This window comes from Bufo gargarizans, chromosome 1, assembly GCF_014858855.1.
Source record: "Bufo gargarizans isolate SCDJY-AF-19 chromosome 1, ASM1485885v1, whole genome shotgun sequence".
Lineage (NCBI taxonomy): Eukaryota > Metazoa > Chordata > Amphibia > Anura > Bufonidae > Bufo > Bufo gargarizans.
Window position 1 is genome coordinate 398411702 of NC_058080.1, and position 21989 is coordinate 398433690.

The 21989-nt window shown below is 43.3% G+C and overlaps 1 protein-coding gene across 3 annotated transcripts; it reads left to right on the top strand.

Annotated features, from left to right (window-relative positions):
- The first annotated feature begins 46 nt into the window (after positions 1–46).
- LOC122931741 (THAP domain-containing protein 1 B-like) lies at positions 47–21493 on the top strand. 3 transcript variants are annotated; one of them, XM_044285810.1, is made up of 6 exons: positions 72–169; positions 4705–4834; positions 5661–5759; positions 7237–7327; positions 17915–18110; positions 20472–21493. In XM_044285810.1, the coding sequence occupies exons 4-6, from the start codon at positions 7260–7262 to the stop codon at positions 20760–20762; spliced, it is 555 nt and encodes a 184-aa protein (XP_044141745.1). In that variant the 5' UTR covers positions 72–169; positions 4705–4834; positions 5661–5759; positions 7237–7259; the 3' UTR covers positions 20763–21493. The 3 variants fall into 3 exon arrangements, with proteins under 3 accessions (XP_044141741.1, XP_044141745.1, XP_044141750.1); XM_044285806.1 differs by lacking the exon at positions 4705–4834 and having other exon boundaries at positions 47–169; XM_044285815.1 differs by lacking the exon at positions 4705–4834 and having other exon boundaries at positions 157–169; positions 5661–5672.
- The last annotated feature ends 496 nt before the right edge of the window (positions 21494–21989 follow it).

Consider the following 21989-nt stretch of genomic DNA (forward strand, 5'->3'; position numbering starts at 1 on the left):
CGTGACTTCGTAACGCCATTGCTGTCTCATTTGGGTCTTTTTAGTTGATCTCGGGCGCCATTTTGGTACACCCTGACCCTGCTCCGATGCTCCCTAGAATTCAATTTCTGGTTGTAATACAGGGGGAAAGCGATTGTTAAAATTAGAGCTTGTGGCAGCTGTGGCGGAGGTGAGTTAGCTGTGCCTGGGGCAGCGAGTCCGGGCTTCTGTCCAGGTATCATATGTAATGTATAGGAGGATGTGTGGGCTATGTTGGTAGTGATGAAACTGTAGTCGTGTATAAGGTATTCATCTGGCCAGTGTACACACAGCCCTGCATCTTCCCAGCACCAGGATCTGATAAATGCGTCTTTTATCTCCCCCACATCACAAAGCCATCTATTAACCCCTTCCAGTTTTCACCTTACCGGCACAGCCTAATTTTGACATCTGTCACTTTCTGTGCTGATAACTTTGTAACGATTTTACTTATCCAAGCCATTCAGAGATTGTCTCATGACACATCTTCATGTTAGTGGTAAATTTGGGTCAATATGGTATTGCTTTTATTTCTAATAAAAAAAAATCCCAAATTTACAAAATCACATTTGGAAAAATCCAATTTTTCAAATGTTTGCTTTTAAGACAGATGGTGGTACCTCATAAATTAGTTATTAACATTCCCCTTATGTCTACTTTATGTTGGCTTCATTTTGTAAAAGTCACTTTTAATTTTTTTAGGACAATAGATGGCTTAGAAATTTAGAAGCAATTTTTAAAGATGTAAAACAAATTAGCGAAACCCACTTTAAGAACTAATTCAGTTCTGAAGCTACTTTATGGGGGCTTACATTGTAGAACCATAAATCACCCCATTTTAGCAACTGCACCCCTCAAAGTAACCAAAATTGATTTTACAAACGTTAACTCTTTAGTTGTTCCACAAGAATTACAGGGGTTTTCTGAGCCTTTTCTACTGATGGCCGACCTTCTGGATAGAGGTCATCAGTATGTGATCCGAAGGAGTCCGGCACTCAGTCAGCTGTAAGCACCTGCGCTCGTGGTAGCACCGCGGCCTTCTCGCAGATGTCACATGGCCTAGACTCAGCTCAGCCCCATTGAAGAGAATTGTGAGCATCAAACAGCTGGTCGGCGTGGTTCATAGGTGTCGGACCCCAACTGATCAGAAACGGATGACCTATCTAGAGGATAGAAGCAAAATGGAGGTGAAATTTCAAAATTTAGAAATAGTTTTGTTTTTGTTTTTTTATGTGCAGAATTACCATTTTTTTTCTAAAACACAGCCAGGGTTAAAAACCAAATAAAACTCAATATTTATTACTCTGATTCTTCAGTTCACAGAAACACCCTATATATGGTCGTAAACTGCTGAATGGGCACACGATAGGGAGCAAAAGGGAAGGAGCAACATATGGATTTTGGAGAGCAGATTTCACTGGGATTATTTTAAGTTCCCATTTGCATTGGAAGACCCCCTGATGCACCCCAAAAAGTCACCCCATTTTGAGAACTACAGGATAAGGAGACAGTTTTATTTGTACTATTTTGGGTACATATAATTTTTGATTGGTCAATAGTAGGGATCGACCGATATTGATTTTTTAGGGCCGATACCGATACCGATAATTTGTGAACTTTCAGGCCGATAGCCGATAATTTATACCGATATTCTGGGAATTTTCATTTTTGAAAAAAAAATTAAAATTCCCACAAATCTGCTGAAAATAAAATGTTTATTGTTAATGTGTATTTTTTTTTTGTAAATCTTTCTTTTTCATTTTATATTTTGGTGTTTTTATTTTTTTTGTAACTTTTTTTTTTTTAACTAACTTTTAGCCCCCTTAGGGACTAGAACCCTTGTCCTATTCACCCTGATAGAGATCTATCAGGGTGAATAGGAGCTCACACTGTCCCTGCTGCTGTGTGCTCTGTGCACACAGCAGCATGGAGCTTATCATGGCAGCCAGGGCTTCAATAGCGTCCTGGCTGCCATGGTAACCGATCGGAGCCCCAGCATTACACTGCTGGGGCTCCGATCGGAGGAGCAAGGTAGAGGGGATCCTGTGGAGGGGCGCACTGCGACTGGGGTGGGGGGCCCTATGCGCCACCACTGCTTAATACTGGGGGGGAGGGGGGCGCACTGCGCCACCAATGCTTAATACTGGGGGGGGGGGGGAGGGGGCGCACTGCGCCACCAATGTCTGATACTGGGGGGCTTGGGGGGGGCGCACTGCGCCACCAATGAAGCTTAATTTCATATACAGGAGGCGGGAGCTGGCTGCAGGATCACATAGCCGGCTCCCGACCTCTATGAGCTGTAGCTGCGATCCGCGGCACCTGAGGAGTTAACTACCGCAGATCGCAGCTACAGCTCATAGAGGCCGGGAGCCGGCTATGTGATCCTGAAGCTCCCGCCTCCTGTATATGAATGAATGATAGATTAATCTTCATTGGTGGAGCAGTGGCCATAGCTCCTCCCCTCCTCCTGTCCCCTGTCCTCTCATTGGCGGCAGCAGCAGCACAGGGGGAGGAGACACTGCTTCCTTCTCCCCTGTGCTGCTAAGGGGAACACGGAGAGCGCTGTCAGCAGCGCGATCTGTGTTCCCCATACACTATCGGAATATCGGCAAAATAGATGCCGATACCGATAGTGTTCAAAATCATGAATATCGGCCGATAATATCGGTAAATCCGATAATCGGTCGATCCCTAGTCAATAGTACGCTTTTTGTGAGACAAGGTAATAAAAAATGGCTGTTCTGGTACAATTTTTAGTTTTAGTTTTTTACAGTATTCACCTGACAGGATAGACCAAGTTTTATTTTTATATAACATAGCGTTACGGATGCAACTATATCAAATATGTCTATTTTTATTAGTTTTTTTCAGTTTTACATAATAAAGCATAAAAAAAAACATGTTTTCTGACAGCCATATTTTTTTATTTCTCTGCCAATCGACTTGTCTAGGAGTAAATTTTGTGGGAAGAGTAGACGTTTTAATTTGTGCTATTTTTGGGTACATATCATTTTTTTTGATCATGCAATATTTATTACCCTAAGGCCTCCTGCACACGACCGTATGGCTTTTTCAGTGTTTAGCGGTCTGTTTTTCACGGATCCGTTGTTCCGTTTTTTGTTTCCATTGTGTTTCCGTTCCGTATTTCCGTATGGCGTATACAGTAATTACATAGAAAAATTTGGGCTAGGCATAACATTTTCAATAGATGGTTCCGCAAAAACGGAACGGATACGGAAGACGTACGGATGCATTTCATTATGTGTTCCTTTTTTTGCGGACCCATTAAATTGAATGGAGCCACGGAACGTGATTTGCGGGCAATAGGACATGTTCTATCTTTCAACGGAATGGAAACGGAATGGAAAAACGGAAATAAGGAAACGGAATGCATACGGAGTAATACATTTTTTTTTTAGAGTTTTTTTTTTTTGCAGAACCATTGAAATGAATGGGACCATATATGGAACGCAAAAAACAGCCAGTAAACGGGGAAAAAAAACAGTCGTGTGCAGGAGGCCTAATTCTGCAGTTTATAGAAACACTTCATATGGGGTCATAAACTGCTGTATGGGCACACAGCAGGGCTCAGAAAGGAAGGTCAGATTTTGCTGGACTAGTTTTTGTGAACCTTGTCCCATTTAAAGAGACCCTGAGGTACTGCTACAGGGGAAATCCCTAAAAATGACCATAATGAAATTTATCAAGGGGTATAGTAAGTGTTTTGACCCAACAAGTGTTTAATACAATTTTGAAACATTTTGTCTGTAAAAAGAAAAAATTATATATTTTTTCTAAATTATTTTTACCTCCGATTTTAATTTTCACAAGGGTTAACAGGAGAAAGTGCACCCCACAATTTGTTTTAACCATTTTCTCTTGAATATGACAACATCCCATATATGGTTGTAAACTGCTTTATTGGCACACTGCAGGGCTCAAAGGGAAAGGAGCACCGTTTGGTTTTGGAGAACAGATTTCACTAGAATGGTTCTGGGTGCCATGTTACATTTGCTGAACCCCTGAGGTACCAGTTCAGTGTAAAAACCCAAAAAGTATTTTGGAAACTAAGCCCTTCAAGGAATTAACCTAGGGGCATGGTGATTAGCTTGACCCCACAGGTGATTCATAGATAATGAAATGTGAAATTAAAAATTTATTTGTATTTCAATGATATGTACATTTAGCTTCAAATGTTTCATTTTCACCAGTGGTAATAGGAGAAAGGCCGACACATTTTGTTACATGCTTTTTCCATAGTATGACAATAGCCTACATGTGGTCGGAAACTGCTGTCTGGACGCCCTGTAGGGTACAGAAGATAAAAACCACCATGTGCATTTGAGGCCTAGCTTGGAAATTTATACAGCTCCGGCCGACAACTGTAGAGGCTTGAGGTGAAGTAAAAAAAAGAAAGAAATCCCCAAGAAGTGACCCCATTTTGGAAACCACATTCCTCACAGAATTTACCAAGGGGTGTAGTGAGCATTTTAACCCCACTGGTGTTTTGCAAATATTTATTTACAGCAGAGTAAAAAGTGCAATTTTTGCACAAATATGTCATTTCAGTGCTCAATTTGTTGTGCCTGGTGTATGCCATTGTGATAAGCAAGCCCTCTTATAATAATGCTGTGCTTCTTGGTTTTATAAATATCCTTCATGTGGCCTTAATCTTTTTCCTGGAAGAACACCATGCACATTTGAAGCCCAATGTGGGGGATTACGCAGCTTGTGCTGACAACTGTAGAGGCTATGGGCTGAAATCATGAATGGAAACCCCGAGAAGTGACCCTATTTTGGAAATTCTGCCCCTCAGGTGAGGCATTTCAGTGCCCAGTACGTGGTGCCATGTGACACTCACACCACTTTTCTTGAATTGATAGGCAGGTTCTACTGGGTACGGAAATGCCATAAATGTGGACATAGGCTGGTGTATGGACACATGGTAGTATTTATTGAGTCATCTTGGAGTTATTGAACTTAAGGGGTTCTCCAGGAATGATTTAAAATGGCCACCAGCAGCCTGGGCTGGTTGCCTCCACTTGAAGAGCTGCCTAGGGAAATGAAGGGGCTGGGTCTCCCTACACATTACACTAGGGGTAGGCAACCTCTGGTGCTCCAGATGTCGTAAAATTCCCAGCCTGCATACTTGCTCTACTCTTCTAAGAACTCCCATAGAAATAATGGAGCATGCTGGGAATTGTAGCTTTACAACAGCTGGAGTGCAGAACATTGCTGCAGGGCGCTGCACTCTGGCCCTAATTACATATTGGTAAGGTTTCCTGTCAGGCTGCTCAGCCATGATGGCATATCATAGACATGATCACATCATTACCATCTATTGCAGAGCAGTGTAGTGAGGCAGCTCAGTGGTGACAACCAGACCTGCTCACATTCTAGGTTGCTGGTGGCCATTTTAAATCTACTCCTTTATGGCCGCACCCAACACTGATCAAAACCCAATGATTCACAGTTGTGCTTGGAATGTGAAAGAGGAAACTGGAGGAACCACTCAGAATCCAGCTCTCATTTTTCAGAGGTCCTTTTATAAATGAAAGAAGTGATCTGATTGGTTGATTTGGGGGATTCCTTTGTAGTAGTTTTGCTAAATCTCCCACTTTTTTTTTTTTCTTTTTTTGTAGGCACTCCAAAAGGTGACCTTTCCTACTTAATGGCCGTTGAATAGTTTTAGGTCTTCTCGGGCCTGGAAAACAAAAATTTACAAAATACTTCTATTACAGGTTAGTATTTGATTTTCCTGGTAAAAATCAATCAGTCGTATTCCTTATATGGCAGTCTGGGTGACCCTAGTACAAGTGAAAAGCTATGTGACGGATTTATAAAAATGTCTGAAAAAGGAACGGTCTCTGTTGCCCATAGCAACCAGTCACAGCTCTGCAGAGTGACCTGTAGTGTGAATTTTAAGTCTGCAGCATATCAATTTATGCTGCGGATTTCACCCTTTTCAATGTACATGTTGAAATCTGTGGCAAAACCACAGCCTAATGGGTGTCAAAATCCATTAACGGATGTTATGTGATGTTTCTAGTATGTCTTAGGGGTCCTTTAGACAGCATTTTTGACAGCTTAATTTTGCCACAATTCTGCACCAAAATCACCGGATGGCTGTGAAGAAACCACCTTCAGTTGTTTTTAATGCAGCTGTGGTTTATTTCTGTGACCTTTCCAATAATAAGAACATGTAGCAGATATCGAATTAGCGATACAAAATCGATACTTTTTGTACTGGAATCGATTCTACTGCTCATTCTAGTATCAGAGATCATGTCGCACGCTGCTCTCAGGGGGCGCCATGTTCTCAGCAGAAGCACCTGAGGGGTTAACTGCTGCGGATCGCAGCGCCCTGTCATAGAGGTCGGGTGCCGGCTATGTGATTCTGCAGCCGGCACCCCCTCCTGTATTTATATATCCTATAAATGTTAGTTCTCTTCATTGGTGGCGCAGTGTTCCCCTTCCCCCAATACTAAAAAAATGTCATTAGTGGCAGTGGCCACAGGGTCCCCCCTCTTCATTGGTGGCAGTTGCAGCTTCTGATCAGAGCCCCAGCAGTGTAATCCTGGGGCTCCGGTCGGTGCTCCTGAAGCCCTGGTTGCCATGGTAATCTCTCTGCTGCTGTGTGTACTATGCACAGGGCAGCAGGGAGCGTGTGAAGTCCTATTCACCCTAATAGAGCTCTATCAGGGTGAATAGGACAAGGGATGAAAAGATCCTAGGTTCTAGCCCCTATGGAGGGAAATGGTTATTAAGTAAAAAGAAAAAAAAAGAAAAAAGAAAAAAATATTAAGTATAAATCACCCCCTTTCCCAATTTTACATATAAAATATATGAACAATAAATAAACATATTACATATGGCCACGCCCAAAAAAGTGCAAACTATTAAAATATAAAAAAAATCTATGCGGTGAACGCGTGATTTTTTTTTTTTTTTTTTTTTTTTTTTTGTCCCCCCAAAAAATAGGATAGGACTGTTCGATTATGGGCCGGATGTTCCATAAAATGCGGAAAGCACGCGGCTTTTTTGGTGTTTATTTTTTTTTTTTGTGACACCAAATTCAGCTTTCAAAAGACGCTGTGTGAACAACCCCTTTAACGTCACATGCATCCTACATAAAAAAATCTGTTTAACCTCAAATCCTATAAAATAAAAAGTCTTACTATGCCTAAATGTTGAATGTCATTTACATTTGCATTGCAGGTTGCTTTATATGGCATCTAACGATGCCCGCATGTGCTGCCATCAATTGCACAAGCCGACAGACCCGTGGATGTGGCAAGTCATTTCACCGGTATGTAAAACATTGAAGAAAAGTAATAATTCAGTTATCTCCTATCCACTGTATAGGGGACGACAGGTCATGGAGATCCAACCACTGGGGTCACACTAATCACAAAAACAGTGGGGGGCATTTACCTAGACTGACATTCCCATATGCCAGTCTTGATCCTCTGTGCACTGGAGCAAGATGTCTCTTAATAAATTCGGTACATCTCTGGCAGTCCATGTGCCAGAAACTCAAATCTATGCTAGCTAGAGGCTGGTGTAACTTATGCCAGTTTCTTATGCAGCAGGCTGTGATGAGCTGCCAACCCTTTCCTTTCCTATGAGAGCATTGTTGTGATCAGTGGTGGTCCAGGCGGTTTGTACTCCCACCTAACACACATCCCCCATCCAGTGGAATTTCTATCAACAGTTTTATCTGACACTGTTTATATATAATAAATTATACCTGTGGAAATCTTCATTCATCTGTATAGAGCGGTTTTGTCTGCCTAACCCCTCAGATGCCTCAGTCGCTATTGATCTTGGCATCGGAAGGGTTTAATGAACCAGATCAGAGTCATCCAGTGGGTGTCAACTGTATTATACAGCCAGCACATGCCGTGTATGGAATGGGCTTAGCTTGTAAGCGCGCTCCATACGTCACATACACAAATGACGTACAAGTACAGTATTTTGCGTTAAGCAGTTAAAAACAAAGTATTCACAGGCTGACTTCCACCTTATATACAAATGGGTGGTGACTTGCAAATTGCTCCTTTCTGCCCGTCAACGGTCAGCTCACCATTCAGAGCTGCAGATACAACCTAATAAGTGCAGAGCGATTTATTTAAATTTGCATAGAGTTTCGTATTTATTAGCCTAATGCCACTTTCACACCTTCAGTATTTGGTCAGTCTTTTACATCAGTGATTGTTAGCCAGAACCGCGAGTAGAACCTCCAGAGAGAAAAACAATAATACCTCTGCTGTGTTGGACCCAGTTCCGGTTTTGACTTACAGATGTCAATGAATTATCCTGACTAAATACTGACCGTGTGAAAGTGGCCTTAACCCTTTCACTGTCGGGGGTGTTTGGAAATTTTGCACCTTCGGTTGCCAGGGCAGTTTTGACAAGTACAAATAAGACCTAAATGAGAAAATAAAAAATCATACTTAAAGGGAACCTGTCATGTGGATATTTGATTATAATCTAACTAATTATATACAATCATTAACTACTAAAAAGTGCCTTAGATGTATTCACTTACTGGTGTGACAGATGGTTACCTCATAAGGCTACTTTCACACTAGCGTTCGGGTTTCCGTTCGTGAGCTCCGTTTGAAGGAGCTCACGAGCGGACCCGAACGCAGCCGTCCAGCCCTGATGCAGTCTGAATGGAGGCGGATCCGCTCAGACTGCATCAGTCTGGCGGCGTTCAGCCTCCGCTCCGCTCGCCTCCGCACGGACAGGCGGACAGCTGAACGCTGCTTGCAGCGTTCGGGTGTCCGCCTGGCCGTTCGGAGGCGTGCGGATCCGTGCGGATCCGTCCAGACTTTCAATGTAAGTCAATGGGGACGGATCCGTTTGAAGATGCCACAATGTGGCTCAATCTTCAAGCGGATCCGTCCCCCATTGACTTTACATTGAAAGTCTGGACGGATCCGTCCCAGGCTATTTTCACACTTAGCTTTTTTTAGCTAATATAATGCAGACGGATCCGTTCTGAACGGAGCCTCCGTCTGCATTATTATGGGCGGATCCGTTCAGAACGGATCCGCCCGAACGCTAGTGTGAAAGTAGCCTAATATACACACAAAGATGCCGCATGCTAATGAGCTGATTTGAGTCCAGCGTGATGTCATTGAGTCCAGCGTATATTTAATTCAGAGCTATAGCCACTCCCCTGCCCACCTGCTGCTGATTCATATACAAAAAACTGTCAATCAGCAGCAGGTGGGCAGGGAGAGTCAGGAGCTAATGAATATTCATGACTCATCATTATCAGCTGGAGCTTTTCAATACAAGATGTTGGCAGATTGACTGGGTCAATTAAAGAAAGTGACCCAGCATTTTGCTAAGAGAATCAATCACTTATTTATGTTGCCCTTAGTTAGGACACCATAAAACTGGTGACAGGTTCCCTTTAACCCCCCCCCCCCCCCCCCATGCCCATATATTTTCTGAAAGTAGACAACTGACACATTGTTTAAATGTCACTCAGCGTTTCATACACATACACACCTGCAATTTTGCTTCAGAATATGATTATTTATATATATATATATATATATATATATATATATATATATATATATACAGTACAGACCAAAAGTTTGGACACACCTTCTCATTCAAAGAGTTTTCTTTATTTTCATGACTATGAAAATTGTAGATTCACACTGAAGGTATCACAACTATGAATTAACACAAGTGGAATTATATACATAACAAAAAAGTGTGAAACAACTGAAAATATGTCATGTCATATTCTAGGTTCTTCAAAGTAGCCACCTTTTGCTTTGATTACTGCTTTGCACACTCTTGGCATTCTCTTGATGAGCTTCAAGAGGTAGTCACCTGAAATGGTTTTCACTTCACAGGTGTGCCCTGTCAGGTTTAATAAGTGGGATTTCTTGCCCTATAAATGGGGTTGGGACCATCAGTTGCGTTGTGGAGAAGTCAGGTGGATACACAGCTGATAGTCCTACTGAATAGACTGTTAGAATTTGTATTATGGCAAGAAAAAAGCAGCTAAGTAAAGAAAAACGAGTGGCCATCATTACTTTAAGAAATGAAGGTCAGTCAGTCAGAAAAATTTGGAAAACTTTGAAAGTGTCCCCAAGTGCAGTCACAAAAACCATCTAGCGCTACAAAGAAACTGGCTCACATGCGGACCGCCCCAGGAAAGGAAGACCAAGAGTCACCTCTGCTGCGGAGGATAAGTTCATCCGAGTCACCAGCCTCAGAAATCGCAGGTTAACAGCAGCTCAGATTAGAGAGCAGGTCAATGCCACACAGAGTTCTAGCAGCAGACACATCTCTAGAACAACTGTTAAGAGGAGACTGTGTGAATCAGGCCTTCATGGTAGAATATCTGCTAGGAAACCACTGCTAAGGACAGGCAACAAGCAGAAGAGACTTGTTTCGGCTAAAGAACACAAGTAATGGACATTAGACCAGTGGAAATCTGTGCTTTGGTCTGATGAGTCCAAATTTGAGCTCTTTGGTTCCAACCACCGTGTCTTTGTGCGACGCAGAAAAGGTGAACGGATGGACTCTACATGCCTGGTTCCCACCGTGAAGCATGGAGGAGGAGGTGTGATGGTGTGGGGGTGCTTTGCTGGTGACACTGTTGGGGATTTATTCAAAATTGAAGGCATACTGAACCAGCATGGCTACCACAGCATCTTGCAGCGGCATGCTTTTCCATCCGCTTTGCGTTTAGTTGGACCATCATTTATTTTTCAACAGGACAATGACCCCAAACACACCTCCAGGCTGTGTAAGGGCTATTTGACCATGAAGGAGAGTGATGGGGTGCTGCTCCAGATGACCTGGCCTCCACAGTCACTGGACCTGAACCCAATCGAGATGGTTTGGGATGAGCTGGACCGCAGAGTGAAGGCAAAAGGGCCAACAAGTGCTAAGCATCTCTGGGAACCCCTTCAAGACTGTTGGAAGACCATTTCAGGTGACTACCTCTTGAAGCTCATCAAGAGAATGCCAAGAGTGTGCAAAGCAGTAATCAAAGCAAAAGGTGGCTACTTTGAAGAATCTAGAATAAGACATATTTTCAGTTGTTTCACACTTTTTTGTTATGTATATAATTCCACATGTGTTAATTCATAGTTTTGATGCCTTCAGTGTGAATCTACAATTTTCATAGTCATGAAAATAAAGAAAACTCTTTGAACGAGAAGGTGTGTCAAAACTTTTGGTCTGTACTGTATATATATATCATTTTTTCTTTTTCAAGAACTGCATGAAAGTTGATATTTGTGGGTAAACGTGTGACCCAAGCCAATGTACCACATTGCCGACAATTGTAAGTTCAACAAGTGCAGAGTTCATACATACCACTTGGGCTTAAATTTAGAAGAACATATTTTCATAACATGGTTCTGGCTCGGTCGTTCCCCCACTGCAGCACTCTGCTCACTGCACGACAACACCCGGTTTGACAGCTGCAACAGCCAATCGCTGCCCACAGCAGTGACGTATCCTCCTTGTTTCCCGTCAGAGGGTCATGTAAAACAAGGGGGTCACTTAACCTCTGTGGCCAGTGGGGGGGGAATCGCATGCAGACATGCCAGAACCCAGCGGCACCCGCCTTCATGTAACTCGCATGTATGCAGAGGTTTAGACATAAAAGCAATGTAAATATAATACGTTTAGGGGTGCAGAGTTCATATACAGTATCTCACAAAAGTGAGTACACCCCTCACATTTTTGTAAATATTTTATTCTATCTTTTCATGGGACAAGACTGAAGATATGACAGTTTGATACAATGTAAAGTAGTCAGTGTACAGCTTGTATAACATTGTAAATTTGGTGTGCCCTCAAAATAACTGTACACACAACCATTAATGTCTAAACCTCTGGCAAAAAAGGTGAGTACACCCGTAAGTGAAAATGGCCAAATTGTGCCCAATTAGCCTCCCCGGTGGCATGTGACTCGTTAGTGTTGCAAGGTCTCAGGTGTTAATGGGGAGCAGGTGTGTTAAAGTTGTTGTTATCTCTCTCATACTGGTCACTGGAAGGTCAACATGGCACCTGATGGAAAAGAACTCTCTGAGGATCTGAAAAAAGGAATTGTCGCTCTACATAAAGATGGCCTAGGTTTTAGGAAGATTGCCAACACCTTGACACTGAGCTGCAGCACGGTGGCCAAGACCATACAGGGGTTTAACAAGACAGGTTCTCGCCATAGTCCATCAAAGAAGTGGAGTGCACATGCTCGGCGTCATATCCAGAGGTTGTCTTTTCAAAATAGATGTATGAGTGCTGCCAGCATTGCTGCAGAGGTTAAAGGGGTGGAGGGTCAGCCTGTCAGTGCTCAGACCATACGCCACACACTGCATCAAATTGGTCTGCATGGCTGTCGTCCTAGAAGGAAGCCTCTTCTAAAGATGATGCACAAGAAAGCCCGCAAACAGGTTGCTGAAGACAAGCAGACTAAGGGTCCATTCACACGTCCGTAGAATGGGTCCGGATTCATTCCGCAATGTTGGGGAACGAATCCGGACCCATTCATTCTGTATGGGGCTGGAAGAGATGCGGACAGCACACGCATTTCCGGAGCGCGGCCCCAATCTTCTGGTCCGCGGCTTCTGAAAAAAATAGAACATGTTCTTTTCTTGTCTGCAATTGCGGACAGGAATAGGCAGTTCTATGGGTCTGCAATACACCACGGACGTGTGAATGGACCCTAAGGACATGTATTACTGGACCCATGTCCTGTGGTCTGAGACCAAGATAAACCTATTTGATTCAGATGGCATCAGGCGTGTATCGCAGCAACCAGGTGAGGAGTACAAAGACAAGTGTGTCTTGCCCTACAGTCAATCATGGTGGTGGGAGTGTCATGGTTTGGGGCTGCATGAGTGCTGACGGCTGTGGGGAGCTACAGTTCAGATCACGGCATCTAAAGGCTTTAATTACCGCGATCGGCATTATTGCCGGTCGCGATAATTAGCAGCAGGTCTCTACTGTTTCAAACTGCTGCACGTGTGAGTGGGCGCCATGTTTACCTATTGCTCCAGCGCCGTACATGTACGGTGCTGGTAGCGAAAGGGTTAACCTGGAATATCTCAGGCTGTATAGCAGCTAAAGATGTGAGTCTTGTTTTAAAGCTGACAATCTAAAAGGTAGGATCTCTACATCCAGAGATGCAGCCTTTAGAAATTGAGTCATGTGCGAGATCTGCATGTTTAGGCAGATTGTCTGGTATTGTAGCTCAGCCCCTGGCTCTTCTCAAAATATTCCATCTCAGCAGCCGCCAGCTCTGGTTGCCTCTACCTCTACCTCATCCTCTTCCTCTTTTTTAGAGAAAGGGGGTATCCCGTATTCACTCCGGAATCGTTAAGTAAAGCGCCTGCAGATGATCTCCAAATCATTAATCTCTCCGCCCGCATACTTCGTGCTGAGGAGATGGGGGTCCTCAGGCGAGGACTGTCGTTCGTACCCACTACGGACTTTAGTACCTTCGCCTGGACTAAGGACCTCCATCTCTTCTGCAGAAGGCTTAAATGGCACAAATTCTTCAAGAATTCCAACAGGGACACTTGCCGTAGACTGGGTTTGGAAGAGACTGATTATGGGGGTCTGCAGGATCTTGTGGAACTTAATAGGGAGCATAATAGTATCCCGGGCACAGGCCCGTTTACCAAGCTGCGGCCTAAAAGCAGCAGAATGCCACCTCCACTGAGTTCAGAACATATTGACATCTTCCTTCAGCTGGTCACACGAGATCTTGACCAGCTGGGACATGTGAGACCCAGGTCCTTTAATCTATCAATATCGGAGATGGAGGCACTTAGGTCACTTGAGAGGGATAACACGATCGTGATCAAGCCATCTGACAAGGGTGGCAATCTTGTCATCCTTGACTCCCTGGTATATAAAATTATGTGCCTTGACCTCCTTAAAGACAGGGAGGGTTATGAGGTGCTGCAGAACAATCCAACTGCTATGTACTTGGGTGAACTCAAAAACATCTTGAATACGGGTTTACAAAATAAGGTTATCAGCACCACGGAATATGCGTTCCTATTACCAGTGAAACCCTTGGTAGCCACTTTCTATGGCCTACCCAAAGTACACAAAGGCACCTCCCCTCTTAAAGGTCGTCCAATTGTGTCAGGCGTCAACTGCCTGACACAGAATAGTGGTATTTATCTGGACCAGATTCTGGGGGAGTTCGTCGTGTCCCTCCCCGCATACACGAGGGACACGATGGACTTCCTCAATAAAATTAACACCTTGAATCTGGATCCAGGATGCATCCTCGGCAGCATAGACGTCGAGGCTCTGTATAGCTCCATACCACATGAGCATGGTTTAAGGGCTATAGATCATTATCTGAAAACCAGAGGGACCCATTGCTCCTTGCATAATGTCTTTATCCGTGAACTCTTGATGTTCACTCTGAACCACAATTTCTTTCTGTTCAATGCACGGTTTTACCACCAGCTCAGGGGGACGGCGATGGGCAGTCCCTGTGCCCCGTCATATGCCAACCTCTTCCTGGGCTGGTGGGAGGACACTCATGTTTTCCCGGACCACATTGTTTGGTGGGCTGATTACATCCAATTTTGGACCAGATTTATAGACGATGTGTTTATAGTCTGGAAGGGTGACTCTCTCAGCTTTAAACGGTTCGTTGCGGACCTTAACACCAATTCTGTGGGTCTCAAGTTCACCTGTGAATGGGATTATGAATCCATCACCTTCCTTGATGTAAGGGTCACTAAGGTAGGTGACAGCTTATCAACCAACATCTATCGTAAAAGCACGGCCACCAACTCCCTTCTCCATTGGAGCAGCTATCACCCTGCCCCTCTTAAAAGAGGTATACCCAAGGGGCAATACTTACGAGTGAGGAGAAACTGTTCCAATGATTCCACCTTTTTTCAGGAGGCCGGCAAGCTCCAGGGCAGATTTCTGGCAAGGGGGTATCCGAAAGGAATACTTCGGGAGGCCTTTCAGAAAGCATCCACTCGACCGCGGACAGAACTCCTAGTACCAAGAAGGACGTACCTCTGATGACCCTCAACCGGCACGTATCATCGCCAATTTCGATACCGCCAACCGTGAGACCAGAGAGATCCTACAGAAATATTGGCCGATCTTACAAATGGATGCTGATATCTCTAGATATTATAAGCAAATATCCATCGGTCTCTTATAGGCGGGGTAGGAGCCTTAGGGACCGTCTGGTTCATAAGCCACTTCTCACCACCTCAGAAGGCTGGCTCCTGGCTTAACCGGAAACCTTTGGGTATATTTAAATGCGGTCGGTGCAAGGCCTGCCAGTATATTCTAACCACCAAGTCAGTCACCTGTTCGGTCACTGGTCATTCGTTCCAGGTCCGTGATTTTGTCAATTGTTTATCCAGTGGACTGGTCTACTTGTGCCAGTGCCCATGCCCCATGGATTACGTTGGCAAAACGATACGGGAGTTCAGGAGAAGAATCCTAGAACATGTGAACGACGTTATCAAAAAGGAGCCCACACCCGTGGCCATTCATGTGAATGAATGTCATGGCGGTGATCCCTCTTGCCTCCGGTTTTCTGTCCTCGAATTGGTATCCCCCTCTCCACGAGGTGGTGACTTGGACCGACGCATTTTACAGAAGGAGAGCGAGTGGATCTATAGATTTCACTCCCAATCACCCCGGGGACTTAACGAGCGCTTGACCTTTTCCTGTTTTTTATAACTGTTCTTGCTCTCTATATGCCCCACGGCACGATTAATAACATCCACTCTGTCAGTAAACTTCCCTTTGTTTTATTGCCCTGGCCTCGTAGTGGGGTCTCTCCTGTCAGTTGACTATCCCCTCTGCATTTCTGGCCTCAGTAAGACTTCTAGTTCCATGGCATATAGCCTGGGTACGTAAAGTACCCGAACTGTTACATTTAACGGGTGTCTATACATAGTGACATACCCCTAATCGGGCTTCCTTGTTATCCTCAAGTGAGCTCCGCCTTTTCATCTCTTCTTATATCTCAGCATTTATATACATGTATATGAATAGTCCTATGTTCATCCTCCCTGGCACGGTATCTCCTTATGTCCCTATCCTTATACGTCCCCTAAACACGCCCATTATTCGTGACTGTATGGTCAGTATTTCATCTGTGACCTGGCCCAATCGGACCTTAGACCTTTCATTATCTTTATAGAGCACTGCTTGACCATCACTATATGCACTGCCCACCGCCTCCATCCATCAGGACAGCTTAGTCCCGGCGCATCACCCTTTGGGAGGCAGCAGCTGCGGGGTGCGTGTCAAGCTGACACGCACATACCGGCACTTCCGGTTGTTAGCTACTGCATGCACGTCACTTCCGGCGTGCGTTCCACGCTGACACGCATATCGGCGTGCGGCCCAATCATACACGCAGGCCAGAACACAAACTACGCAGGACGGTCTGTAGTAGTTCCTCCATGCGTCCGCCGGTCAAGATCACCTGTCAGCACACGCTCGTGTGAATATGGTCATACCCTAATCATGTAAGTGCCTTCACCTGCGATTGGGCGGAGGGGATGTTAAGGGAGGGCTAAACCGAGGCTTACCACCTCAGACCCAAACTTCTACACTACTGACCACACCATGTGAGTATTAGACAATATCGTTTTTTATCTATATTTGGCCCTTAGTCCTGAGTTTATGTGTAGGTACATCTATCTTCTAGGTATCTTCTGGGTGGTGAGCCCGGCATCCTGGGTGATTAACTTGGGCACCTATATCCTTTGTGGTGCACTTCAGCCAGTCAGACATATGCTCCCAGTTAGGAGCTTCCTCAGGTATGATCTATTCGCAATCGTTTATTGCCAATCTCAGGTACCTATTCACATATAATACCCAGCGTTATGGGCATTCACCCTTGGTTATCTCATCTGTACTAACGTGGGTCCTGTATGTCTATTTTTTTCAGTGTGTACATAGGCAGACGAGTCCACTAACCGTGCCGTCACTAAACCGTATGTAAACCACTGTATGGCAATCGTCTAACCAGTTTGGGTCTGGTGGGTCATTAAGGATTGTTTATTCTTGCTATGTATGTACGCACGTATCATTGAACTGGGGCGGCCATAACCACTGGCAAGGATCCCAGGATCTCTACATACCTACTATACGCAACCCCCTGATGAACCCTCTGTTAAGGGTGAAACGCGTCGGGGCTTGTAGGTCATTTATCCTAATTTATATATTCAATTGTGCGTTTATTGGTAAATTTTATCCTCTAGGTGCGCCCTGTACCTCCTGGTTACGCCACGAGGGTTGTATGCAGTGGACACCTCTGTAACTAATCCTTCTATCTGTGCTAGATTTCCATTCAGTTACCACGCATTTCCTCACACTCCACCATTCACCTCACCAGGGATAGTTAGGAGCTGGAGGTTAGGCACGTGGACAGGGCGCCCCCACCACCAGGAGACGTCCCTGGGCAGAGGACCAGTTTAGGGAATCAGTGCTAGGGATACTCTTCCCCAGCCTCCCGCTCTATATACCTTTACCTTAGGTATTTACTCATACTCTGGCCTTTGCGTGGATTAACTGCATAGAACTGTTTGTCTGTGTATATGTAAATTCTTAAACTTTCTATTAAACTTAGGTATTTAATGAATGAACAGGGTACCCCTGCTGGACTATATATTGTAGCTCAGCCACCTTTATGTCAGTGGAGCTGAGCTGCAATACCACATGCACTGTTTCTGGTAGAAGGAAGTCATATTAATCTTGTATAATCTTTTAGGTTCAGCTTTCAAAGAAGTTAATTCTTGTAGTCTTTTGTTCCCCATTAGTTCTCCTAAATCTGCAGAATATCTGCTTAGTGCAACTGACCGCTAAAGAATTTTTTAAAATGTATATATTTTTTTAGGTTTCCACATGGACGGCCAGAAATTCTGAAAAAATGGGTAACAAACATGCGACGTGATACCTTTAAACCATCTTCAAAAGCGGTTCTGTGCTCTGACCATTTTGAGGAATGCTGCTTTGACAGGACTGGTCAGACCATTCGGCTGAGGGTGGATGCTGTGCCAACTGTGTTTGCTTTCCCTGGGAAAGCAAGAAAGGTATGTAATACTTTTTGACGAACACATCAAACAAACCAATCTACATACCAAGAAACCCAAAATGAAAAGTTAGATTTTTACAGTCTTCCTACAAATGTTAATAGCACATATATATTGCCCAGTTATTTACAACAAGGAAGTAACACACAAGTAATCAAACAAATCGATAAACCATGAGACAGAAGCAGAGAAGACCCTGCCGATAAGTCTTTCAGTCTAAATGGAATGGAAGGAGTGAACTAGTAGGTGCATAGGCCCTGATTTATCAAGACCAGCATGTGCTACCAGTCTTCATGGGCACTGCCTGTGCCTTGTCATAAATTAAATGCCTCCTCCGGTAGTCTGTGCTCCAGACTGAAACTTACTCCAGTCATTATTACAACAGTAAGATAGGGACAGATATGAGAAATGTCTTTTAGGAGAAGGGGGAAGTATTTGCCAGTGGATTGAATGTAAGGCAGAAAGGACAGTCAAGTAAAACTCCAGGCATCAGCCTTGATGTCTATGGAGGGTGGTTGTGTTACAGACAAAGATGGAGACATCAAGTTTAGTTGTAGAAGATGTTTGAAAAAACAGACACTTTTAGAGACTTAGAAAGCAAATAAATATTTAAAGCTATTAATAAACACTTAGGGGGAGATTTATCAAACTGGTGTAAAGTAGAACTGGCTGAGTTGCCGATAGCAACCAATCAGATTCCACCTTTCATTTCCCAAAGGAGCTGTCAAAAATGAAAGGTGCACCTGTGCTCACAGGAGCCTTCTCAAAAAGCTGATCGGTGTTGGTCCTGAGTGTCGAACCCCCACGATCAGATACTGATGACCTATCCTGAGGATAGATCCTCAGCAATTAAATTTCGAAAAAACCTTATAAGGCCCTCCAACTGTTGCAAAACTACAACTCCCAGCATGCCCTGATAGCTGTAGGTTATTTGATTATGATAGAAGTTGTAGTTTTGCAAAATACTGTATTGGTGGTTAGTAAACAATATTGGTGCATCATGCTGACTGTCTAGGATTGTTTGTTCCTGGACTAAGGTTAAAAAAAAAAGGGGAAGCCAAAAACGAGAATAAAAAATGTGCTTTGTGTATAACTGAGTTATCTGGTAGCCGACAAGATGCTGTGCCAGTCCTGGATTGATACAACTATAGCTAAAGAGCCTTGCTCTTTTATAAGGATATGAAAACTGCGGTTAGGGTGGAATTATGGAGTTCTCTAAAGCAGATGAAGCATAATAGGGGTGCCCCATGTACATCCTCAGAAGCATATAATAGAGCTGTATGCAGTTCAGAGGAAGAAGCCTTCTTTGGGAATGACATATACTCTGAAGACTCTTGTTTTTCTGACGAAGGAGAAGCTGCCCATCCCTGTTTTCTGGAAGCAGATCTGGATATATTGTTCAAAGCAATTAGACCCACTATGAATATGAAATATGTGAAAGAGCCTAGATTACTCAGCGTGACCTGGTATGTGGTTGTCAGGGACAGGTTTACCCACCCTGTTCATCCCCTCTTGGCAGGAGTGGGCTGGTCCTGCTTCCAGTCTAGAGGAGGAGTTCTAGTGTAGACTAGGGAGGAAGAAAGTCCATGTGCTCCTTCTCCTTAGGTCTCAGGATCCAGAGACTAACTGATCTCTGTGGAAGTTACTGCTTCTGCTGCAGCAAGAAAGAGAGACAGAAGGACAAGAACTCGGAATCTGCATGGCTAAAGGATAGGAGTCAGCAAGGTAACTGTGGCTTCAGCTAACTAGACTTTGCTCCTTGTGAGAAACTACAGTTACAACACCATCACATTTGTGTGATGTGCCTCTAAAACCTGTATCCCTGGGCACTACAGCTGTTATTGCCAAATTACAGTTGCTTGCCAGAGATTCTAGAGAGAGAGAGACTTTAGCAAGATACCATACGAAGAGTGCCATTATTTGCTACTTTTCCACCTTTATACTGTGTACCGATTATTGTTGGATGTACTAGAATTTTTTATTTTGCACTTGGGTAAAAAGAGGTATTTATTCTTCTACCTTGGGCCTTATTTTCTGACTCCTACCACACCATATGCTACCCATTGCACTACTACACCTCATCCAAGGCACCCATACAACTACCAAGTGCACCCCATGTCAACCTACCTTAAGTGTAATTGTTTTTTTTCTGATGAGATACATTTCAAAGTTTCTTATGTTCACTCATATTTACTATTCACTTATGAAAAGTTTGTTGAAAGGTTGGTGACCATTTAACTAAGATGTATGTTAGTGTCTGTCCCATGACATGTTATTTCACCAATTAAAATAAAAGGTTTCTTCATGTATTCTGATTTCAGTACTCAGCACAGATTCTGTATCTTTGCTTATTGCTTGCAGGATCGAAAATCACAAATCTTTGCACCAGTGCTTGAAGATGTTGAGGACAAGTTTTCCATTCCAACCCATTCAATAACCGTGGATACCCCTGCTCCAGACCCTGTGAACAAACGTGTTACAGTGGAACATGACTATTGTATTACAGACAGTCCTAAGGCTTTAAAAAGGAGGCTTGATGAAGCTTTAAGCAGTCTTCACAATGTCAAAAGAAGGCTGAAGATCACCCAGCAGAAGTTCAGGAGGCTGAAATTCAAGGTTCAGTCACTTGACTTAACTGAAGATCCCGTGTAGAGACACAACTCAATTTTTCAGTTGTCCTTACAAAGTGTTAAAGTTGATACTCTGCTTCAAATGTATCTATATGCATTTGTTGAAAAAGCTCCATAGTAAGGCTATGTGTTTACAGAGTTTTTTTATACTTTTTATCCCTTTCATATTTGCGCTGTGGATCAACCTGTCAAGCTTCTTGAAGGAGAGTAAAGAAAATGGTATATAGTGTTTAATTTCCATGATCTCTATTTAATAATGCCCCTTTGCTGCTACAATGGATTCTGAACCACGTTTTCCATCTTAGCTGTGTGAAGAAGGATACATCTTAAAAAATATATCTTACAAGTAAAGGCATTTTACACTCCTTTTTTAAGCAGTACTGTGTATACCATGAAACCGGCAATGAACAACAGAGCCTAAAATGTGAATAGTGGCAAGAGTCAAGAATATTTTTCTGTCTTCGGTTTCCCTGACAGCAGAGTGAGAAAAGTGTATGGGCTTCAAGGTATGATTTTGAGGGCCTGCAATGTTTGCAGTTGGTGGTTTCGGAAAAAACTTTCAGATAAATTTAATTCAGTGAAAGCCTAGGTTAAATTTTTATATAATTGTCCAACATGAAAATTTGATCAACCTTGCTCGTTGGAAAATTTCTTACAGTTTTGTGTTTCTAGGTCCCAGGGAGACGTATAGAAGCTTGAGATTTTTGTATATGTGGCGGTTTAAGTTTTGGGCTACCATAATTATTTAGCTGCATAAACATAGGGCTGTTTATTAATGTTTTTTTGTTTTTGTTTTTTTGTTTCCTTTAGAGAAATATATTTTTTCTTTGTTTTTTAGTTTTATTTGGGATAAAAAAAATCAATTTAGTTATATATTTTAAAAGTTGCAATTTGACAGCACAAATAATAAAATTGGCTTCCCTGATTTGCGATCAGTTTGATAAATAATATGTATTTATAGTCTAGCGAGGTTATGGAAACTGTTTAGGTTGGAGTGGGCTTTTTGTTTGTTTTTTAATTTGTATTTATGGGGAAAAACATTCCTTTTTGCATAAATATTACACCGACAGAGCTTGTTTGTGTCTTCAAAGATCCAGCAGCTCTGTTATGTCAGAGACCCCCAGCAATCATGTAATTTCCCCTGTACACTGCATAGTGCTAATTGAGCACTATGTATGCTGGGAAAATGTCTCTGACAGTTGGGGGACCTGACCTGCTCCTGCTAGATTGCAGGAGTATTTCTGCAGTG